Here is a 22,106-nt window from a genome sequence, read left to right as displayed (position 1 = left end):
GAACTTATCAAAACCATAATTTTGTATAACGTTTGTACCTAATATTAGACCTCATTCTGCAAAACTTGTTGAAGTATGTGTCTATTTTTTGACATTTCTTTAATTAGTCAATTTTCTATTGAATACAAATCCGTAGGATCTTATTTTTTCTGTTTTACTTTTTTATAAATAAAATAGACAACTGTTTAACAAACAAAAATCATTTGCTTGTAGATATTCGAAAAAATAAATGTAAGTTATATTATATTATTATTATTATTGGATTGAAAAATACTCACAAATTTGTTAAATATATATACATACATATTTTTTTAGTATAATACAATGAATAATATATTTGCTTCAAAGGATATTGATGTAATCTAAAATATTTAGGTGTTGAAATGTATGTATTTGTTTTTTTCTTAGAGAGTTAGTTCATAGAATGAAGAAAATGCATTCATAATATCAATGACGAAAATTAAGATATTTAGAATATGTATACAAAGAAAATTTTGAGTTTTTCAGTTATTTTAATGACAAGGAATTATGTTAAAATAACGTAAAAACCCTGTTTTAAGTAGGTTAAAAATCGAAGAGTACCTAATTATTTTTTCATGAGAGGGAGGGAAAAGGGAGATAGGCTGACCCTAAAGAACATAATTACTTATGTATAAGGTAAGGAAAGTTAAGAGATACTTCCAAATGTAACTCGGTAAGTTAACACACACTTAAAAAAAATACATGAAAAAAATTTATGACCTCGAAAATTGATAGTCCACAATGCAGTTTAAATTAGTTTTTTTTTCTTTTATAAGAATTAAAGGGATACATTTATCCATCCACCATTTTTTGTTGGGTAATACATTTTTTTTATTAGTCTTACTCAAAAATGAGAAGATGATGAAAAAAAAACTAAAGTTAAGGGAAAAACATAAAGGAGACAAATAAATTTTTTTAGGATAAAGGAACTCAGAATAAGAATTGGTAATGTACATATGAATAATTGACATGGGTAGAACATTTTTGCGACTTGTTTAACCCATCATGGGTGGCTCCAAAGACTGTCTATCTCGGATGGTTCTATCCCTCCGAATCATAGGTCGTGACTGTATCACTTCATCCATACCTCGTAGCTTGTTCCGAAGTGACTTTGCCAACCTCTCGTCTTGTTCTTCTTGATCGATCTCAACGTCCTCCTTTTTCTCATTCGTGTAGGGATTTTTGTGTTGTTTTGTATTGAATTTACGGAAATCGATTTGTGGATCAATTGGTAGTTTCTGTACGGTGAGGGCGGGGTTGGCTTGATAGAGAAGAGACTCTAAATCCTTTTTGTGTTTTGCATTCGACATATCATCTAAGCGTTTAACTGCTTGTTCTTTTGCTGCAAGAAGATCATCATCAAAGGAGGAGTCGATATTGTTGTTTTCCTAAATGGGAATGAAATAAATAAGGTAAAAAATCGTAATCAGAATTACATATTTAAATCAAGTAATTTTATAATCAAAAACTATAAAAGTTTTTTAATATGAAGAAAATTTATCATATAAAGACAGATAATCACTTAAAGCTATTGTGTATTAATAACATATAATAGTCGAAGGTTTTTATGACCAAATTATAGTTTATTTTATTCTCTTTATCTATTCAATTATGTTTATATATCAATTAAGGGGTAGCCAAGGCTGTAATGTTGAAATGAGATGAATACTGAGGTGATAGATGATTAATAAGACTTATGAATATATATCTCTCCTAGTCTGTGATTTATAAAGCATATAAACTATATTATAAGAAAGGTCAATTGAAACTTTTGAATCATTAAAAGAAGTTTCAAAACAAGTAACCCTTCCATCCTTTGTGAAACTTTATAAGTTTTATGTCCTCCCGATTTAAATGTACGGATCTGAGATCTGGAATCCTTCCAGAAATTATCTTATTAAGTCCCTAGTATGTCTGAAAACTATGGCCTTTTTTCTTTCATGCAGAGATAAAGACCATACAAACTCAAAAGACTTTATCTCATCACGTTGTATTATAGACGTGTCATTCAGAATTTTATAACGCTCCACAAAGTTACAAAAAAGGAAAATCTATTTCACTCCCCCCTGTATACAAAAAAAAAAGGCTAAATCTTCCACTAAACGAGACTCTCTGATTGCAACACCATCTACCTCCTAAAACCAAATAAAGAACCAATATATATTTGCAGCACCATCTACCTCCCAAAACCAAATATAGAACCAATATATATGTATCAATTATTTTTTAAATAGGTGGCTTTTAGTAATGTGACCTTGCGTCGTATAAGTGTAATTAGTTAACACTATTTGGAGTATAAGATTTTGCACAGTTTAGTGACTCTTTGACTCAGTATGGCTTGAGCGTCCGTCTAAGATGGGCACCAGAAAAGAGAAAATACGCTATATTTTACAAATGTTCTTCAAACAAGGTGAAAAGGCAAGCCAGGCTGATGAAAATGGGAATAATGCTGATGGTTCCGATACTGCAATAGTGGATCACCAGGCCCTTGAAGGCCAATTCTAGGGAAAAAATGATGTAATTTTTATGGATTAATTTTAATTGCACCTATTATCTTATTGGTCTCATATTTTTACTCCATATTTAATATAAATATTAAACTTTTCATATAATTTCTTGACACCATTTTTTAAAAGATAACACTTCATTCGTTTTTGAGTTGTTAAAAAATTATGAAAAAACATAATTATCAAGGGTTTAAAAAATCTTTTAATGCCTTTATTTATGTTGTATTTAGCTAAACCAACGATGAATATCTTTATTCGATAATAATCAATTTATAATATAGAAATAATCCATTTGCTATAGTATGCAAAATTATATAACCCTATTCACAAATTACTATTTTAGATTATTAGTGCACAGGTATAAAATATATTTGTCAAGCAGTATTTAATTGACTCACAAGTGGCTTAAAGTAATTATCATACGTGACATCTATGACGAACATACAAAGTGTTATACCAGGTAGTCCACTAACATCGGAAAACTTACTTATTCAATAATTAATTAACGTTGAGTGATTGAAATGAATTCGTATTTCGATATATTAAAGTATGAACAATTAGTTACACAAAAAACCTGAGTGCTCTAGCTTACGTATAAGTCGAGAAAATTACACATGAACATGATCGAGGAATGTCCATTCGTGCACTCCAAACAGTTGGGCGTCTCTAGGATAACCGTCTACGCCGTGAGCAAGTTCGAACCGTTGGAGAGGAAGAAGGGCTCTTTTAAAAAGGTCAAATTAGAACCAGCTTAGTTAAAGCAAACATCCCATGCCGATCCCCTCAAGTCAATTTGGGCCCATGAAAGCTTTGGGTTTCACACCAGAGTGTACAGAGAACTATCAAACTAGTGTGTGGAAAGAGCCTTTTAAGATTGGAGAGGTAACTTTTGACTCCAGCAATGAAGGAAACCCATTTCTTTTTCAAGACTTTTTTAAACTCTTTTTTTCAAATTTCTGGCCTTCCTTCAGCCCTGATGCCAACCCCTCGACTAGACTTTGTGGGTGTTTGTCGAGGGGAAAGTCTGCAGTGTGTGTCATTCAAAAAATGAGATCATTAAAGTCACGGTCAGCCAGCACTGGGACGTCATTACAATGAGCAAACATCTGCAGAGGGTTCCAGGACATACATCTATTTATAGTATTAATTTTATTGAAATTCTAGAGTGAATGAAAAAAGTATATATTGTTAAAGTTCAAAATTGAAAGTAATCAGATTTTAATGGACCATTAGGTATTGTTAAAATCTTCTGTTTTACAGATTTAAAATGTTATAAGTATAGATTGGAATATTGTCTAAAAACCACGACTGATAGAATCTTCCAATATTACGACCCCTAGTTATAACGATTGACATTAATAAATCTTTCATTCATCCCATTTTAATCAAGTATTTGATAATTTTTTGTCAATGAGAATCCAAATTCATAAATCTCTTTCCGCAGAAGCCCTTGTACCTATTGGCAAAAACACTTGGACAGCCAATTTTCACAGGCCTCTATTGAGGCGAAACGTGTACCCCCAAGCACATTTGCTATAGACATGAACAGGTGGTAGTCACGTTGTGCAAGGTCCGGACTCTAGGGTTCATATTCACAGAACTTCTGGCACGTCATCAAAGATGTGCATGGGACTGTCTTGATGATGTTTAGTTGTCTCCTATTCAACAATACTGCCCGCTTCTCTTCGATCACCAGCTTCAAACGGTGGAGGGGCTATTTGACCGAGGAAAAAAATGGGCGCATCAGTCACCTCCACTTCACCAGAACAAAAATTGCTATAATTTAGTTGTGGTGCAAATAACCAAATTAGTATCGGCCTAGTATATGTACATCGCAAATTGTTTTTTTCGGTTTCTATGAATGTTTCCCTTTCAGGCAGTAAAGATGTAAAATATGGGGAATTTCTTCCTCTGACCTCCACACTCAATGCAAAATAATTTAATTGTATAAAACATTCACACCTTTCAAACACCATATATATGATCTAATGTGACCAACATTGAACAAGATATACTTAGTAAAAAATTGGTGCAGGAAATACGAACTTACTTTTCCCCCCCGCCTTATATATATGTTAAGTTATTAAAGGCAACAATAAGTTCTTCATCTAATAGAATAATCTTTTGCTTATCACATTATTATATTTTTAATTGTCCTACGGTTATTTTTATCTTTATTTGTAGTTTAGTTTTGTCTTATTTCCACCATTGTTTTCGACCTGAAAAGTTTTATATTTCTATGAACCTTTTTTTTTTGTTAAGCTTTTAGTCTAGATGTTTATATTTGTTGGGAATAAAGTTACACCAGCTGTGCAAAAAAATTAATCATCAACTGGGTTTAAGTAAAACCCCGTGTAAATTGTATTTCATTGCTTTCTAACTAATGTCATGAATATACAATAATAGCGATGATTTTCTTTACAGAATACCTAGTGCAAAATTATCAATATTTTGCATAAACTTACATACGTTTAATTGAATCCCAACTTCTTTACATTGTAGTCATCACACAATGTATTTAAACTCCAATTTCAAAGAAAGCTATTTCTAGAAATATATCATAAAGTCAAAAACAAGTAAATATGTTTCAAATGAACATGTACATCAAATTTTCTTTTGACTTCCAACATCAAAAGCACTGTTACCTAAGCTCAAACTACATTTGTGGCACACTCTTAATTCATTTTGACCACATGGGTAGTTGCAAAAATTATATATATCTCTCTCTCTTTCTTCATATATATTTCCTTTCTCAAATAGCTTTCATTAGGCAAATGTAGAACATTAATAGTATTTAAATGTACTTTACTAAAAGCTAAATTGATCCATTTTTAACAACATATATTTCCAATTACCTGTGTGTATATTGTAATTATCAGAAAATAAATAACGAATCAAAGGCAGTGACACATGAAATAATATTATCAAGGAAAATGAATCATTTTCGATAAAATGGTTTTTGCCACATAGATTTTACAGCAATTACATAAGCGAAAAAAAGGAACAATACAATCAAGTAATTTTCCTTCTTTGTGTAAGAAGATTGATATCCCCCATCTTCTAATATGTATTTATTTACAATAGGGTGGTTCTTATTGTGTACTTAATTATTCAATGTTTTTATTTCCATTCTTTCAATGTCATATATTTATCTAATACAGGAGGATTCGTTTGAGACGAGACGCTTGGTTTCAAACTTGATAAAAGGTAATTATTTTGTTTTAAGGTAATAGTTGTAGGTCAATATTGGACTCAGAGTAGAATTGGGAATCAACATAGGAATAGTTATATCCTATGTTCTTGTTCATTTCTTTCACCCTCCAGCTTCTAGCTGTTCCAATGAAACGTCATGACAGCTAAATAGCTGTATTCTAAAAAAATCTTCGTAGTCTCAGGGTTACCATACTGATTTTAGTTTTTTTTTATCATTCCCAAAATACTCCCAATTAGCAATAATGGGAATGTGCCTTGTTGGCTTTTAAAATTTTGACTAAAATGGTAAATTATCAACATTTGCTGTGGTTTTTATTTTATAGGACAAATGAAATGTGGAATAAATATAAATTTTACCACTACTGAGAGGAGGAAAATGCACCAAATAATGGTTTGTACTATGAATACAGTACTTTGTAAAACATTTAATATTAAATAATGTTATTGATCCTTTAAAAAGGATTTAATATTGAAACTACAACCATAAATTAACAAGTAAATATATTGGTATTGGCATAAAAAATATTTATGCTTACAAATAAAGTTTGTATTTGAACTTAATGTCAAAAGAAAAAATTGAAGATATCAAAAAAAAAAAAAAAAATCAGCTAAAATTTCAATATAGGTGAGAGAATTCAGAAGCGAGGGTCACGATTAAATATGAATTAATGTTTTATTATGAAGGGAATAAAATGTATGAGGGAAATAAATAAAAGTAAAACAAAGATTTTTATGGGCCACCCTAACGTACAATTTTGTTCTTATTTTTTTACATTCTTGTAAGGGTCTTTATTCTTAGTTAGACAAAAATATTACTATTTTAATGTATTTGGGACAAACATTTTGTCAGAAGTTGAAGAACATACTATAAAGATGTATACATATTTTGAAGCACATTCTTTTGTTCTCGTAGGAACAAAATAAAATAACTATATTTTTTTTACTTGTTGAGCTTAGGTTGTTTTTTTTGTTTATGTAAAAGGGTGTACATATCAATAAATTTTTGTTATGGATAATATGAATGTTAACTATTCCACATATAATTTTAAAACCTGTATAAATCAATCAGGCCAAGGAAACGAAAAAAGTTACAACTTAATGCAGGTGATCCCATAAACCAAGTTTCATATTATGTATCAATTATAAATTTGAAAATTGGATACGCCCACTTAGTGGGATGACACTCTTAAAACAGGTGTTCGTTAGACAAGGTCAAGAGGTATTTGAGGAAAGGAGGGTGCACTAACTGTTATTATTCCCACTCATACCTACATTCAAAAAGATGTAAGGAGGAATAAATATAAAAGTGTTGTAATTTACTAAAGAAAAACCATATAAATCGATCGTTTTTTAAAGCTACTTTTTAATTAAAACAGTTTCATATACTAATATTGGTTGGCTCACCAACGTAACTTCATTTACAAATATAAAGTAAATAAAATGTCAAATTTCAATTGAATAAACATTTGTATTACAATTTGGAGCCAACAAAAATTAAGAACCTCTATCTACTGAATTTATGTAACCACATGTTCATGTTAAATTATAAAAGGACGCGTCTCACTGAAAAGGGAACTAATTTTACTGAGTAAATTTATAACACTAATGAATATGTTATAATTGATTATTACGCCGTCCCCATCCACGAAGAAATGCCTGACGCCAGCCTTAGCATAGGCAGGGAGTAACATTTAATATTTTTAATACTTCCTTCGAGTAACGACTCTGAAGTAAGTTCCCATTGTCATGTGGTATAAGAATGATGTATGTTTAATTATGAAGAAATCCTGCATGGACTTTTTATGCACAATCCTAATGTTGATCTTAAGAAATCAGTTAAATGTATTGGAGTTGATTTCTTTTTTGATCTTCCAGAGTGTGTTATCTTCTAATTTTGCAACACATAATAATACAAAATGATAATCACGTACTTCTCAACTCACTCAATCAAACATGAAATTAAACAAATATTTAAAACCAGTAATAGACAATAATGTAATTTAGGCCTGAGTTCGTAGAAATGAAAAGAAAAAAGGAAGAACTACACTGCCCTCCTTTTAGATGTTCTTGACCGGGTTTCACTGCATTTTCTTTATTTATTTACTGTAGTATCTACTATTGATGTCAAGATACTAATATTTTCGTAGAGGTTCTGGTACCAAAATTCCCAGTGGTATTTTTCATATTTTCAATACCTTTTTTACTAAAAATATTTCTACAAAATATTAGAAAGTTCATTTCGCAAGGACTTACAAGGGCGTTTGTATAGGGTGCTGATCTAGAAAATAATTTTAGGGAGATTACGTCATTGTTGGTTATTTTTTTATGACTTTATTAATCAGAAAATACTCTATTATAATTTTTATGTTGTCCAAGATATTTTCAAACATTGTTGGGATCATTTAATAAACCCATTGTTTTACAAATATTATTTGTTAAAAAGAAGTTAAGAATTTTCACAGTTAGGCAACTGTAATATATTGTTGCTTACATTTACACGTGACTATGACTGTATTTGTCAGAAAGGTGTGATTCCTTTTTTTATCATGCCACAAATAATAGGTCGATTTTGATGGAGCAACGGACATAGTAGAACTATGCTTCATTGTCCGATGGACCCTTTCTTACTGTTCGTATCCGTTGTAGTCAGTTTGATTTTATGGTTGTACTTTGACTTTCTCTCCAATAATTCTACAAAAACAGACATAAAGACTCAACAGCAATCGATAAGAGCAATTTGAAAGGGTCCATAAGGCAAACATGCATAGCTCTACTTTGCCAAAAAAATGATCTAATGTCAACACAAAATTAAGTTAGAATATTTTTTCTCAAAATGGAGTGTGGATTACATTTTTATTCTTTGACGAATGATCGTTAATTTTATCCACAAATTATTTTTATTAACTTTTTGGTTATGTTGCAAATTGCAATTAAATTAGCTAAAATGGATCATCACACTAAAATAAATCAGAAATTGTTTGATTTTATATAAAAGGGTAAATATAAGTTTTTTGAATTAAATAAAGGTCTTAAGCTATAGCTACGAGGGTAGTTTAAAATTCTATTCAAATTCCAAGGGATGGGACAACTGGCGTGTATCTAGTTTCAGTTTAGATAGTAATATTTCTAGGAAGAGCACATATCAACTTTCTGTCAGATCAGTATATTTCTTTCTGTTTGGGATTTTTTTTGGATCGAGGAATCCGCCGGAAAGATTATGGCAACCGTCTATTGGATTTGTAAAGAATAATCCTCATCAACCATGTAGAATAGGTTAAAACTATTACAGGTGCATATTATTTGAACACCTAGCTGCAATAAAAACGCCTACTAACTAAACATAACATCGATACGAGCTAGTAGAGCAATCTCTAGGACTTTGCAACCAAATTTCCTCTAATATCTCTGTTAAATATAAGGTGTTGTATGTACCTACATTTAAATATTAAAAAAAATAACTTGGGATTTTCACCTTTTTTAATTTTTTTTCGAGATTATTTGAATGTGGACACGCCACATATGTATCTTAACTGAAACTCTCAAAATACTTTTATTTCTATATATATTCCAACTCATTATTTTTTATTAAAGTATTTATAGTAACAAATAATGATAAAGCCACTGTATTATAACCTTTATTAATGTGTCATTGTAGGTATGCAGCTCCTTAAAAAAACTAACTTAATTGAATAATAATAATTTTATAATTGTCCATTTTTTACAATTTACGATACAAAGTTTCAATACTTCAGTTGGATTTGTTTCTTCTCTTCTAGTGGTTTAAAGTTAATACATTAGCTATATAAAACTCTATCTGTTCTTAGTATTTGTTTGCAGATGATTAATGATGTAAATTTTTGTATTTTTTAGCTTCCCATTTTTTTGGAATTGGTATTCAAAAAATGAATTTTCTTTTCCTAATAATTCTTTAACTCCACTGTATGGAACTTATTTTCCTACTGCATTCAATTCTATTCAAAACCTGATTGAGCATTCAAGTATGTTTATAAAATACATAAGGTAATGTGGATGATTTGTTGCAGAGTTTTAATTGTAAGTCCTTAATGGCCTCAGAATATAATTTAGGAATCCCATTTATAGTAATCATTGCAAATGTCCTTCTTTATTTCCTTTTCCCTTGTTGCAGCTGATCAAATAAAGCGTCATGAGAGAAGAGCTACTCTCCTCCAAACCAGTCTTCAAATTGTCAGGGTTACCATATTGATTTTCGTTTATCAACATGCCCTAAATATAAAGGATTTTCATAACTACATATGATATAATAAACATTAGTGAACGAACTGAGTACTTTTTAAAAGTATATTTTATATTTATGAATTCTTAATTAATCAGTTTGCCTACTTTTAAAAAAGTATAAATGCAATTGCTGGTACTTTTTTATTCATATTTAAAAAATCTCTACTTCATTTTTTTATTTATTAATTTTATATTCTGTGAGTAATTATTCATTACATGTAAATTAGAATTTAGTATAGGTCATTTTTCTTAATGAGTAAAATTAATCAGCTTAAAGCACTTTTTGATTGCAAATGAAATAAACAAAATCACTATAATTAATACTTAGTTTAAAAATTAAATGTTTTTATTGGAGATTAATTGTTATATTTATTATAATTAAATATTTAGGAAATCTTCCTTCTTTACATCATCAGTGAAACGTGTAATGCAAGACCTTAAATAGACACTATAGGAGTTGAAAAAACAACAACATTATCTAGAACGAGTAAGATGCCTTTATTTTTTGTTTCAATATTATTTATGCGTCTCTATATATACTGCTACTTTGTCTTAATACACTTTTTCAAACCCTTTTATGAGCATAAATACTTTTTTTTTGCTTACTCATTTTCAATCTTTTACCATATGCAGTCATTACGATAATTCAGAAGGAACTATAACAACTTTAAAAATATCAATTAAGTCAATCTAAATAAATTGAACAATTTATTTTCTCGTACTCAATGTAAGCTGTTATAGCTGCCTATGTATAAAGTGCCTCCTTGACATTCATTCATCATACATTATTTTTGCCAACTTTCAACACTAATATTGGATGTTGTAAAAATAAATTCATTAGTTTTCAATAGATCGCTTTAGTAATGTACATTTAGTATTGTATAAGTGTGATCAGTTTACGCTGTATGGCGGTAGAAAAATAATATTTTGATCTAAAAAAAAACTTATTGGACAGTTCTTTGATTGTTTCACTCAGTATTATTTGAGCGCGCGTCAAGGACTGACACGAAGAAAGAAAACACATTCCATATTTCACCTTTTTTCCTCGAAAAAAGGTGAAAGCGTAACGTAGGCGGGTGAAAGTGTGGACATTATTTTTGGTTTTGATACTGTTACAGTCCATCATATGCAATTTTTCCCCCGTCCATTCTGTTCCAGTAATTTTGATGTCCAAGATAAACAACGCTCTGTAAGACGAATGCTCGAAAATGTGGATGCCGACCGTCATATAAGCACTGTCTTGATTGCCAAAGACGTAAACATTAATGCAAAAAAACAAACATTAAAAATATGATGAGTAGATAATAACAGTTGGCCCAGTAGTATATACATTTAAATTCATATTTAATATTTAATTCATCATGATGAAAATCTGTTTCCATATAAAGAGTAATAGTTTTTTTTTTTTTGTGGAAATAATATATAAAATTACTGGAACGTGAAATTAAACCTCAATTTAAGCGTACTCTTTAGCCATATATTTTCTAAGGTGTATATTGAGGTGCTTCCATTCGTTTATTTTTATGAGTATTTTCTATGCTTAATAGTGCCTATGTAGAAAACATACTTTTCAACTTTTTAAAAGTCCTTTGTTCTTTTAGAAAAACAAAACCTCAACTTTTCCCCCAACCCATTCATTTAATTTTCTTAACATTCATAAAAGCTATTAAGCTTTTTAAATTTATTATGTCTGGCATTGTTTGAATGTGTATATATTATATAATAAGTATTCATAAATAGAATTGAGTTAAAATAGTTTTATGGATCTGATTATAAATTTTAAAATACCCTTATTGTACTTATCTTCACAAAATGACTGACCATTCGTATGTGGGATATCAATATAACAGCAATCAAACAAATGAGAAAATTCAATTTATTTTTTTGACTTCTTATATAGAGCATGTTTTTTCATGAACAATTTTACGTCAATCCATTTTTTCTACTCAAATTTGTGGGTTAAGTAAGAAAGCCAATTTTTTTTAGCCATATGTTAGAACCTTTTTTTGATTAAAGATACGTGTATTCGCCCTGATATGGACCCTTTCAAATTGCATATATCAATTCCTGATTGTTTAATTGTCACAATCAATTTTGACTACTTTAAGTTCAAGAATAATTTGTTGATAGAAACTGACGATAATTTGTCGATATAAACAAGTGTAATCTACAATTAATAGAAATTATAAATAATTCTTGGTTGTTTCACATGTTCACACATATGTATAAGTGAGGTTAATTCGATTGTTTCCTTTACATTTTTTTAATTTTCCTTCGGGTATTTCCTTTGTTCAGATATTATTTATCCTGAAACTATAGCTTTCATTCACAAAAGGTTATCCATCCTAAATTACTACACTGTCTAACAAAATTAAACTTTTTTAAGGGACAATAATTCTCAACTTAGTAGAGTTTGATTGCCTGATTCCAAATATGGCCCTATTTTTTCTCTATTTGCCTCATGTTCTTCAAAAAAAGCATTTAAGTTTTTTTTTTTGCTATTATTAAGGCTCAATGCTTTTTATAAGCATTTGGTTGTGTAGATCTAGATAAATTATGCTAATATATTTAAAAGCCTAATCTTATAAATATCTATAATCATTTTTTAAATGTTTATATCATGCTTATAACTCGAGTTATCTTTGTTTTAAAATAAGTTATTTTTATTTCAAAGCTGATAGCTTCATGACAAATATATTCAAAATGTTTAAAATTATATCAAATGTTAGCTTCAATTTTAAAAAAGGAGCCTCCTCTCCCACATAAAAAACTAACCCTATATCATTGTAAATTTGATATAAGGAGTCCATATATTTCATATCATTCCTTAAGAAAATAGAGAAACAAAGGCAGAGAGAGAGAAAAAGTAGGCACTAGATCTTTCAAATGAAATCCCTCTTGAGAGTAGGATCCCAAATTCAGGATCGGTGATCGTCAATGGAGAAAAGTACATTTGTCGGGAGGAGTCCCTCACATTAAAATCCCCACTGAACAGCCCCTGCTACTAGGATTTGATTGAATTGAAGGATAATGGTTCAAAAGTATTTTTTTGTTACTTAAATAATCTACATTTCTCTAAAAATGTTTACATATTCACCACCAGTCCTGTCTTTTTTAAATTTGTGTAGAATATTGAGCTAATTTGATGACTAAGTAATTAGTTGATAAATGGCAAAAGAATTAATTCAATAATGGCCATTTATTAAATTAATGTAGGATATACTCGTATGCATAAAAGAGAGAAATAAAAGAAAGCTTTACTAATTTTTAATAAAAGATGCATTACATTTATTGCTTAATTCACACCAAATAAAATTATGTTTCTAGGACACTAAAAGTGTGCTATTCATTCAAATAATTACACACTACAAAAATGTACAGGGGAAACACGAAAGAAAAAGTTTTGGTAGATCTTAATGAATTCACATACGGAAAAAAAAATAATAAGTTGTAATTACTTTAACGTACATGCAGTCATGTGCATATGTATTGGCACACCATTTTTTTACCCTATGATAATAATATAATATGAGTTATATATTGGGTCGAAATCATTACTTCTTATTAAAAAATACAAAATGATGTCTTTTTAGATAGTTTTTTGTCAAGATTGATTAGCTTATTTAGATACTAGTATGTGTATATGTATTGGCACCCTCAATAGTTTCGGCTATTTCCATGGTCAGTTCTCTATATTTGTTGAATTTTTTTTTCATCCGAGTCTAGAATACCACTTTTAATATGCTTGTGCTCAAACAAAAAGATCAGGAGTGTGAGAGGTTATTTAATCTGAGTACTTTAAATCCTCCCTTGAGACTCTTTTTATATTTGATGAACTACCTCATCTCTCTAGTATGGCCAAGACCAAAGAACATTGTGTTCAAGTAAGAGAGAAGATTGTTCATACCTACTTTTAAACAAGGCAATGAATACCAATTGATTTCAAGAATTTGGATGTTCCTAATTCAACTGTTTGCAATAACACCAAGAAATATGGAGAACATTGGGAAGTTTGTAATCGTAAAAGAACTTGTCAGCCATCAAAGCTATCTCCTCACTTGAAAAAAAAGTGGTAAGAGAAGTCATAATTAACCCCAGAAATAGCGCCTAGGTGATTTTAAATGATTTAGAGAAGAATAGTATTGTGTTTTTTTTTCACAAAGAACGATATCTAGAATGCTTCACAAAGAAAGCTATCATGGAAGACATCCAAGAAAAGCACAATTACTGAAATCTCGACACCTTGGACCAAGGTAAAAGTTTGTCAAGGAAAACTTGGAGAAAGATATGACCTTCTGCTCGGCCGAAAGCCTTCCAGCAAATTTGGCTGTCCGTCACTTCAAATGAATAATATTAAGGGTTTGTACTGTCTTTCGTTCAATCCAGACCTCAATACAATTGAAAATATTTGGGCTGAGTTAAAGAAACAGAATCATGTCAGAAACCCCAAAAATATCCAAGAATTCGAGTCATTTACTTTTTAAAAGTGGTAAAATATTCCTTTTACAACTGCCTTGAACTTAATTGTAGATTATAATAGCAGATTAGTTGAAGTTATCAGAATTAAAGGTTACACAATTGACTATTAATGAAAGGGGTGCCAATACTTTTGTCCTGTTTAAGTTTTTTTTTAAATTATAGCCTCTAAAATAAGATATATAAATTTTTCTTTTTATCAAAGTAGACAAAGATAAGATGATTATCAATAAACATTTTTGATTATTATCATTTGATCCTATCGTGTTTTTGGTTATTTTTTGGTTATAATAATAGATCATCTAAGTATAAATGTGGGATGCCAATACTTTTAGTGCATGACTGTAAGTATCCTTTAATACAGGGATAGATCACTTTTATGATAAAGAGGGCAAAACAAATTCAGCATTATCATTTGAGGGCCACAAGACCATTTTTTTCTTTTCTTTTTTTTTCTTTTTTAAATTATCATTGATCTATTTGATTGAAGATGTTGGCTTTGTTCGACCCCCTGTCCACCAGTTGCCCATCCTCGCTCTAATATATTTATTGGTAGTGTGATATAGACTTTTTGCAGAATGTTTTGGGGCTTAGAGTCAGTAATAAGGTGCAATAAAAATTATGGTTATTTTGGGCCTGTTAAAAAAAAACCGAAAATCAACATTGTAACCATTACAATATTTTAAGGTTTTGGAGGAGAGACACTTAGCTGTAATGGCGGTTCATGAGATCAGCTAAAAACAGCTGTGACAAAGGAATAAGGAAGTAAATAATTACTCTAATGTCGACCTTCTATTCTACTCTGAGTCCAACAAGGACTTACAGTTATAACTCGGTAACTAATCCTTGGTGCTACTCTTTATCTTTATGGGCTCATACGAATGTTCAATCAGGTTTTGAGTATGATTGAATTTAGTAGGAAAATAAGTTTACTACTCAGGAGTTAATTTATAATAACAACAGCTAAAGAAGAGCAAATTCATTGTACAGATTGCCAATTCGAGAAAATAACAGTGAGCCAAAAATACACTGGAATTTCCTACCTACTAATAAGAGTGTTATGAAGACCATGGTGTGTAGTACCTCAGACCAGGTACCTAAAATGTATCTTTGCAGTGATATAAGAACACTGCTACGACTTAATCTCAAAGGAGCCATGTCCCTTCCAAACACAACAGATTTAAACCAGAAGAAAGTAGAAAAAAAAACAAAGTAATATGACTGACAATGACTCAAGCCCTGCTCTACGCGGGGGTGCAACTTCAATTAGTCAGCCAACAATATAAAAAAAAAGAAAAAGGATGCAAAAATACCAGGAGGAATGGAAGAAGGCTAATACCTAGTTAGAAAATTTGTGTGAAAACATATATAAAGCACACTACAAGATGTGCCGTCGAACTTTTTTCTGTAGCCCATGGTGGGCTGACATACCTCAGGCAACATGTGTTCAGTGGTGGTTACATAAAAAGCAATTAAAAAACTGGATCTTGCTGTATTAAAAAAAATAAGGTACCCTGCCAATAATATATTTTATATTTTTATATATTTTTCAGAGAGTCGGCAATCCTACTTGCAGCTACATCAGGAAACACATGCACAGGATGATTTAGGCAGAAAGCAACAACATTGATATAAAAAAGATTCAATATGTCGTAACCTGGTAGCAAGTTATAAATTCTATAAAAAAGTTTATAAATTTTTTTCTGAATTATGCTCTAGATGATGGGTGAAAGAAAAAAGTCCTAATCCTGTAAATACTTGTACTATGTAGACCTCACCCTTGAAGTTAACCATTCCCATATTTGAGCATGCATAAACAGAATAACGAGATTTGCTCTTGCTTTATTTACAGTTTGATTTTTTTTCAATATTAAATCCATATGATGAATGAACATTTTTATTTTTTCCGTGAAAATTTCTAATTTTTGTACAATTAATAGAAGTTATTTTAACAAAAATATATCTCGAAGATGGCGTTACTTCATGTTTATTTTGTAAATTTTGACACCAGTAAAAACATTTAATTGGATTTGTTCAATTTATCCATACAATAGTCGAACAGTAGTACTGACGCTTTTAAAACATTACTTTACTAAATTTGTTTTGGAACTAGTTCCTCATAAAAAAAATAATGTTAAAAATGTTGATAATTCGGTTAACTGATGGGAGCAAAAAGCCTCTTTTTGCTTCCATCAGTCAAGTAAACTTAATGCTTAAGAAATGTAAAAATTTAATTAATTCTCTTAATTTAAAATATAACACATTTCAAAAAATACACCCCTGATTGAAAGTGTGTGCTTTTTAAAAGTACTTATTATGTAATGATCCTGTATCGGTTTAATGAAAAGAAAGTCTTAATCAATATCATCTAAAACATTGGTTAAACAGTTTTAATAATATGTTAATGAAATAAATTGTCGAATATCTCTTACATGACGTCATACGAAGATTTTTAGTGATTCATTTCATACGAAATTAATAACATTGTCGATCTATGGTCTAAGACCCATTCAATAAAAGGTAATGGCTTGAGAAGGATTATATTTTGTCCCCTGTCCTTATGGACGTCTGTTGGGGGCCTGGATTGTACATGTTTATGTACAAATATGAGTTAAAATTTTTTAAAAGATTTATTATCTAAAAGAAAAAGATCGTTCCGGCAAACTAGTTTTAAAAAAAAATCCAAAGGCCAATCCCCTCCCAAAATATAATCCTTGAAACACCCCTAGTCTTAGGCCTTAAAATGGGGAGTAACTGGGTGTAGAAGAAATCACTATTGACTTGAAGCGAACTAAGTCTCAACACTTAGCGTCGCATATCAAAATGGAGTTGGTAACAAAGAATGTGGAAAATAGGTAAAGGATATTACTGATAATCAATAATTTTAGTCGTATTTTTGAAATATGTAAAAAAAAATTTATTTTTAAGAGTCATATAATAATCATTTGAATCCTTGTTTTCCCCCCTCCTGAATAATCTATTCAAAGTACAAATATTGGGATCTCCTTATTCAACCAACGCCATGAAGAAATAATTAAGGACAAAATATATTTACCGAATACATCTCTGGTAGATAATAATCGTATTGATGGTTATCAGGTTGTGCACGTAAGAGTGACATTACTTCCTCAGGATCAATAACTTCCTCTTTTTTAACATCTGGACCATCGTACATCAGGGAACGACCTTTTTTAGGAATGATGATTTGGTAAATATTACGATCTGAAAGTAAATTTTATGGTTAGCTCTATGGCGTTATTTTTAAAGTACAATAATTTAAATTATTTTATCCATTCTTTGACTATATGTAGTCGTTGGCAGATGTGACTGGTTGTAGTTCTTTACCGGGTTCTTCAACAATATAATCCTTTTTAATAGAAAATCATATTTTAACCCCTTATCTATTCTAAAGCAAAAAAAAAAAATAACGAAAAGGAAAGTATTTTTGCCAGAGTGGTATGAGTTTTAATATTATCCATGACATGAAAATCCACCAAAAACTATAGCAGTCACTTATCCAACTCAACCCAAAAGGTTACCAACCCCTACGCTACACAGTCTGTTTTTTGTTAGATAGTGTCAATAATATATAAAAATATATCACGAATATAACTTTTTTTCAATTTTTTTGATAATTATATAGAGATGTACAAGTTGCTGAAATTCGGGAAAGCCAATATTTGTAAAAATGTGTGTTAGTAAACTGTAAAATATTTTGTTTTATTAAATTATATTTCTCTATTTTTGAGAGTCAAATATTAGACATGAGCAATGATTTACTTAAGTTAGCAGATATGTAGATTCTCATAGTTACTAAATTTTAAATCGTTTTTTCTCGTGTGTTTTTTTAGGCTCTAATTCTAAATTCTAATTCTTTATCGGTCCAACGGTAAAAAAACCAATCATATTCACACACACAGTATTAAAATATATAAAAACTAAGACATGTATAAGCAAACCTTTTTTGAAATGTATAAGACATTAAAAATGAAATGATAGGAAGAAAAAAGATTAAAGAAAAAAAACCCCCAATCATTGAACAATAAAAATCATACACTCAGACTTATATTTGTAATGTTGTTTATTGATAAAATTTCACTAAATTTGTGGTTAAATCCCAATTTGTTCCACGCAACTGTAGAATTCTAATAGACAAAATTGAATATCATGCTGCTGCTCAGATCATTTTGATTGCTTTATCTCGGCAAGAGAAAGACAGATTATTGAGATGGGATTGCATTTAAAATTATCACAAACGATGGGATTGAGACGAAGCGTGCGGGACTGAATGTGGGGAGTTACCACATTTATCGTGCGTGTACACCTCTAAGTGTATACCTATATATACACGTAGAGGTGTACCTGCACGATAGAGGTGGTAACCCACCTCTAAGCGTGATTGATTGTAGAATTTCAAGTGTATACTTTATGATATTATATAAATAATGAACATTTTTTGAAAATCAATTTCTGATTCTTTTATGCCTAATAAAAAGAAAGCTCTAAAGGAAAATTTATTGACTCAGATTGGTCCATTTTAAATGATATAATAATTTTAAATAGGTAAATATTTTTGTTGGGCATTCCAACAATTATGTGTCTTTAAATGTCTTTATTTTAATGATTTAAAAAAGTTTAGTTTTAGAGGACTGCCTCTATTGCTTTTACTTTGATGTGTTTACTTTGACAATAATAACCCCCCAAATGAAAGGACTAGAGTAAATAATATTATAGACTTTATATTATATGAAAATATGTCTCTAATAATGTATAAAGGAGTGAAATACATTAAGTAAAAGTTTAAAAATTAGGGTATAGTTTATTTTTTGTTAATGTAATGACAAATAGAAAAAAATATTCCAACCTTCAGAGTTGGGAACTTTAGGCTTTTACTTAATTAGAAAATAAATAAATAAACAAACATAGTGCGTAATTGTGTTCAAATCGTATTTTTTTTCACACTCACAACTTTTTTATGCCTTTATTTGAATAATACATTGAGTAATAGTATGGGTATGTTATGTATACTCAAGAACTCTCTCTACATATATATATATATGTAGACAAACCTTTTTAATATAATATGAATCGGCAAGTTTGTTAGTTGCTTCCAGGCCTAGATCTTTTTTTGTTGAGTCAAGAGAAATTCATGAGAATTTTAATAATAATAAAAAAAGATTAACATAAAATATATATAATGCTTGAAAACATTTCTTTGAAGATATCTAAGTTGTATATATATAGTAATCTATTATTATTCAGGGAAAGTACATTTTTTAAGTAGTTTTTTATACAATATTATATTATGTGTTGCTTTTAAAGGAGTACTTTAACATTTTAAACTTTTTATTATAAAAAGAAGAACATTTATACATCAATTGCATTATGAATGAAGCTTACAATTGATGTTTATTTTGATATGCTTTCTATTTCGAAAGTTATATACTAGATGGCCATTCAATTATTAGCAAATAATAGATAGTATTGAAATATCTACAGAGTGAGTTCCCAAGTAGCATGCCGTGATTTTTATTAAATAAAAAAGAAAGACAACTCAAAACCTATTTGTGATATGTTCTCTTTCACATGCTATAAAAGCATTGGCAAGCCGGTGAAGAGATTGACAGCCACTGATGATGAAGTTCATATCAATGACATACTACGCTGTTATGATGACATCTTGGAGCGCATCCAAATTTGTATGGGAGATGCAGCAGACATTGTTTAGCAAGACACTATACTGCATAGTCCAAGGGGTTTAGCTCAGGGATGGAGAAGGGCCACATGGAGACAGAACAGAAGTTAGTAATATTGTTTTGAAACTTCTTGCATTTGTATCCCTAATATGGACTTCTTGTAGGCAGTCCGGATGGAGATGCCAACGGTCTCTTCTGCCTTCGCAGAACTGACGCCGAAAGAAAATGGCCGGCATATTGCCTTTTTTGTTGTTGCTCCGGCATTAGACATTATACTTAGATACATATTTTATCTGTCGTTCGGTTGGGCAATGATACCTTGTAATTTAAAATACGGGGGGACAAAATCCTACCACTTCAAGTTTTGTACCTTAATTATGTTGTTTAATATTGTCCTAGAATAGACCAATTTATCACTCAATGTGCTTGTCTTTGTTCTAAACAGCTTAGTAGGAACGCCTCATTACTGACTTGTGGCTAGTACGTACAATGTTTTTTCTAACTAGCCTCTGTAGTTACAAACAAAATATCCATGCTGACTGCATTTTACTAAATAAAATGTGACTTTATTACTGGACCACTGGTCTTAATGCAACTGCTTAATTTTTATTTGTTCTATTTGTATAGAATAGCTACTTACTTATATTGACATTATTTTAGTTTAATATTTGCTTAACTTCTTCTAAAGAAAAAAAACTAAGAAAATAATAATTAGTTAAATACATAGAACTGATCCATTAAATCCATTTTGTATGTTCTCTTAAAAAAAGAAAAGAAGGTAAATATGTTTAATTTAATTGTAATTTCAGTAAATAAAAGAAAATATTCCTGTTTCTGTCGTGAGCAAAAATTTTACTCTGTTAAAACTTTATTTAATATCAGATGATGTAATAACATCAATGTTTACATTGTTGATACTATAAACAATGTAAAATGATATTACTCCACCCTTTCCCACAATTGCTATGACGCCTCTTTCCTATGATTTCATCATAAAAGAAAGTTAGTTATGTATCTAATATTTTAATCAATGATTCATTATGGGAATATAATGAGGCTCATAATACATGTATATACTTAATATATATTAAAATTTGTAAGGGGTTGGTGACAAAATAAAAATAATTATTATTGGTAAGGGGTGAAAAAACACAATGTAAGTCTATATTGGGGGAAGCAGGGTTGGAGTTATGAAAGAAACAAACAAAAAAACACAGAGTTTATGGATACTCCCTATATTACTATAAATACACTAATATATGTATATACATATGATATATAACTACATCGAGGATCCCTAATGGTTTTATAATCAAATTTATGGGATGGATTGAGGGGAGGAATCGAGTTTTCGTACTAAGAAACCATATTTGTAATGATAAGTTTTTAAGGAATTTGTTAGTATGCTATACAACACAAAATATCCAGCAAAAAAATTAACTTTATTTAGCCACTTGCTAATAATAAACATCTCAGTCACAGCTAATTTAATTGAATTGTGGACAAATTGAATCTTGTGACAATCAAATTCCCTCTGTAGTCTTAAGTAATTTAAATCAAATGAACCCGAAAATCCTTTTATGTTTCTGATTTTGTCTTTCTTTGGTTTAGGATTAGTATAATTTCATTGTATATATTTTTTTTGTAAGTCTTCTATTTTATTTTTGCTTTCACTATTTTAGTTTTTAATTTACTACTATTATTTTTAACGTTGTGGGAAGAGTCTACGGTATGGTGCATTCAGGGGCTACAAGACAATTGACAAAGAAAATTCATCAAGAAATAATGTATTGGGAAAGGAAAAAGTCTTGAGATCATTTGAATTTAATAAGTTAAGGGATTTCATTTAAAGCATTATAGTCATTTACTAAAAACTTAGGCTTTGATTTTTCATTTGATTCAAATAAAACGTAGATCAAATAAGGAAAATAATCAC

General features: G+C 29.9%; 1 protein-coding gene across 1 annotated transcript in view; it reads right to left on the bottom strand.

Moving 5' to 3' along the window:
• Nucleotides 1-216: 216 nt before the first annotated feature.
• LOC121124470 (uncharacterized) overlaps nt 217-22,106 on the bottom strand; it is a 60,619-nt gene continuing 38,729 nt past the window's right edge. The window contains exons 3-4 of the mRNA XM_040719625.2: nt 17,530-17,696; nt 217-1,409 (exon numbers count right to left, since the gene is read on the bottom strand). Coding sequence (XP_040575559.1) covers nt 1,017-1,409; nt 17,530-17,696 — 560 coding nt within the window. The 3' untranslated portion in view covers nt 217-1,016. The remainder of the gene's footprint in view (nt 1,410-17,529; nt 17,697-22,106) is intronic.

The sequence above is a fragment of the Lepeophtheirus salmonis genome, chromosome 9 (assembly GCF_016086655.4).
Source record: "Lepeophtheirus salmonis chromosome 9, UVic_Lsal_1.4, whole genome shotgun sequence".
NCBI classification, from domain to species: domain Eukaryota; kingdom Metazoa; phylum Arthropoda; class Copepoda; order Siphonostomatoida; family Caligidae; genus Lepeophtheirus; species Lepeophtheirus salmonis.
Note: the sequence above shows the minus strand (reverse complement) of the source record. Positions and strands in the feature narration are given on the sequence as shown.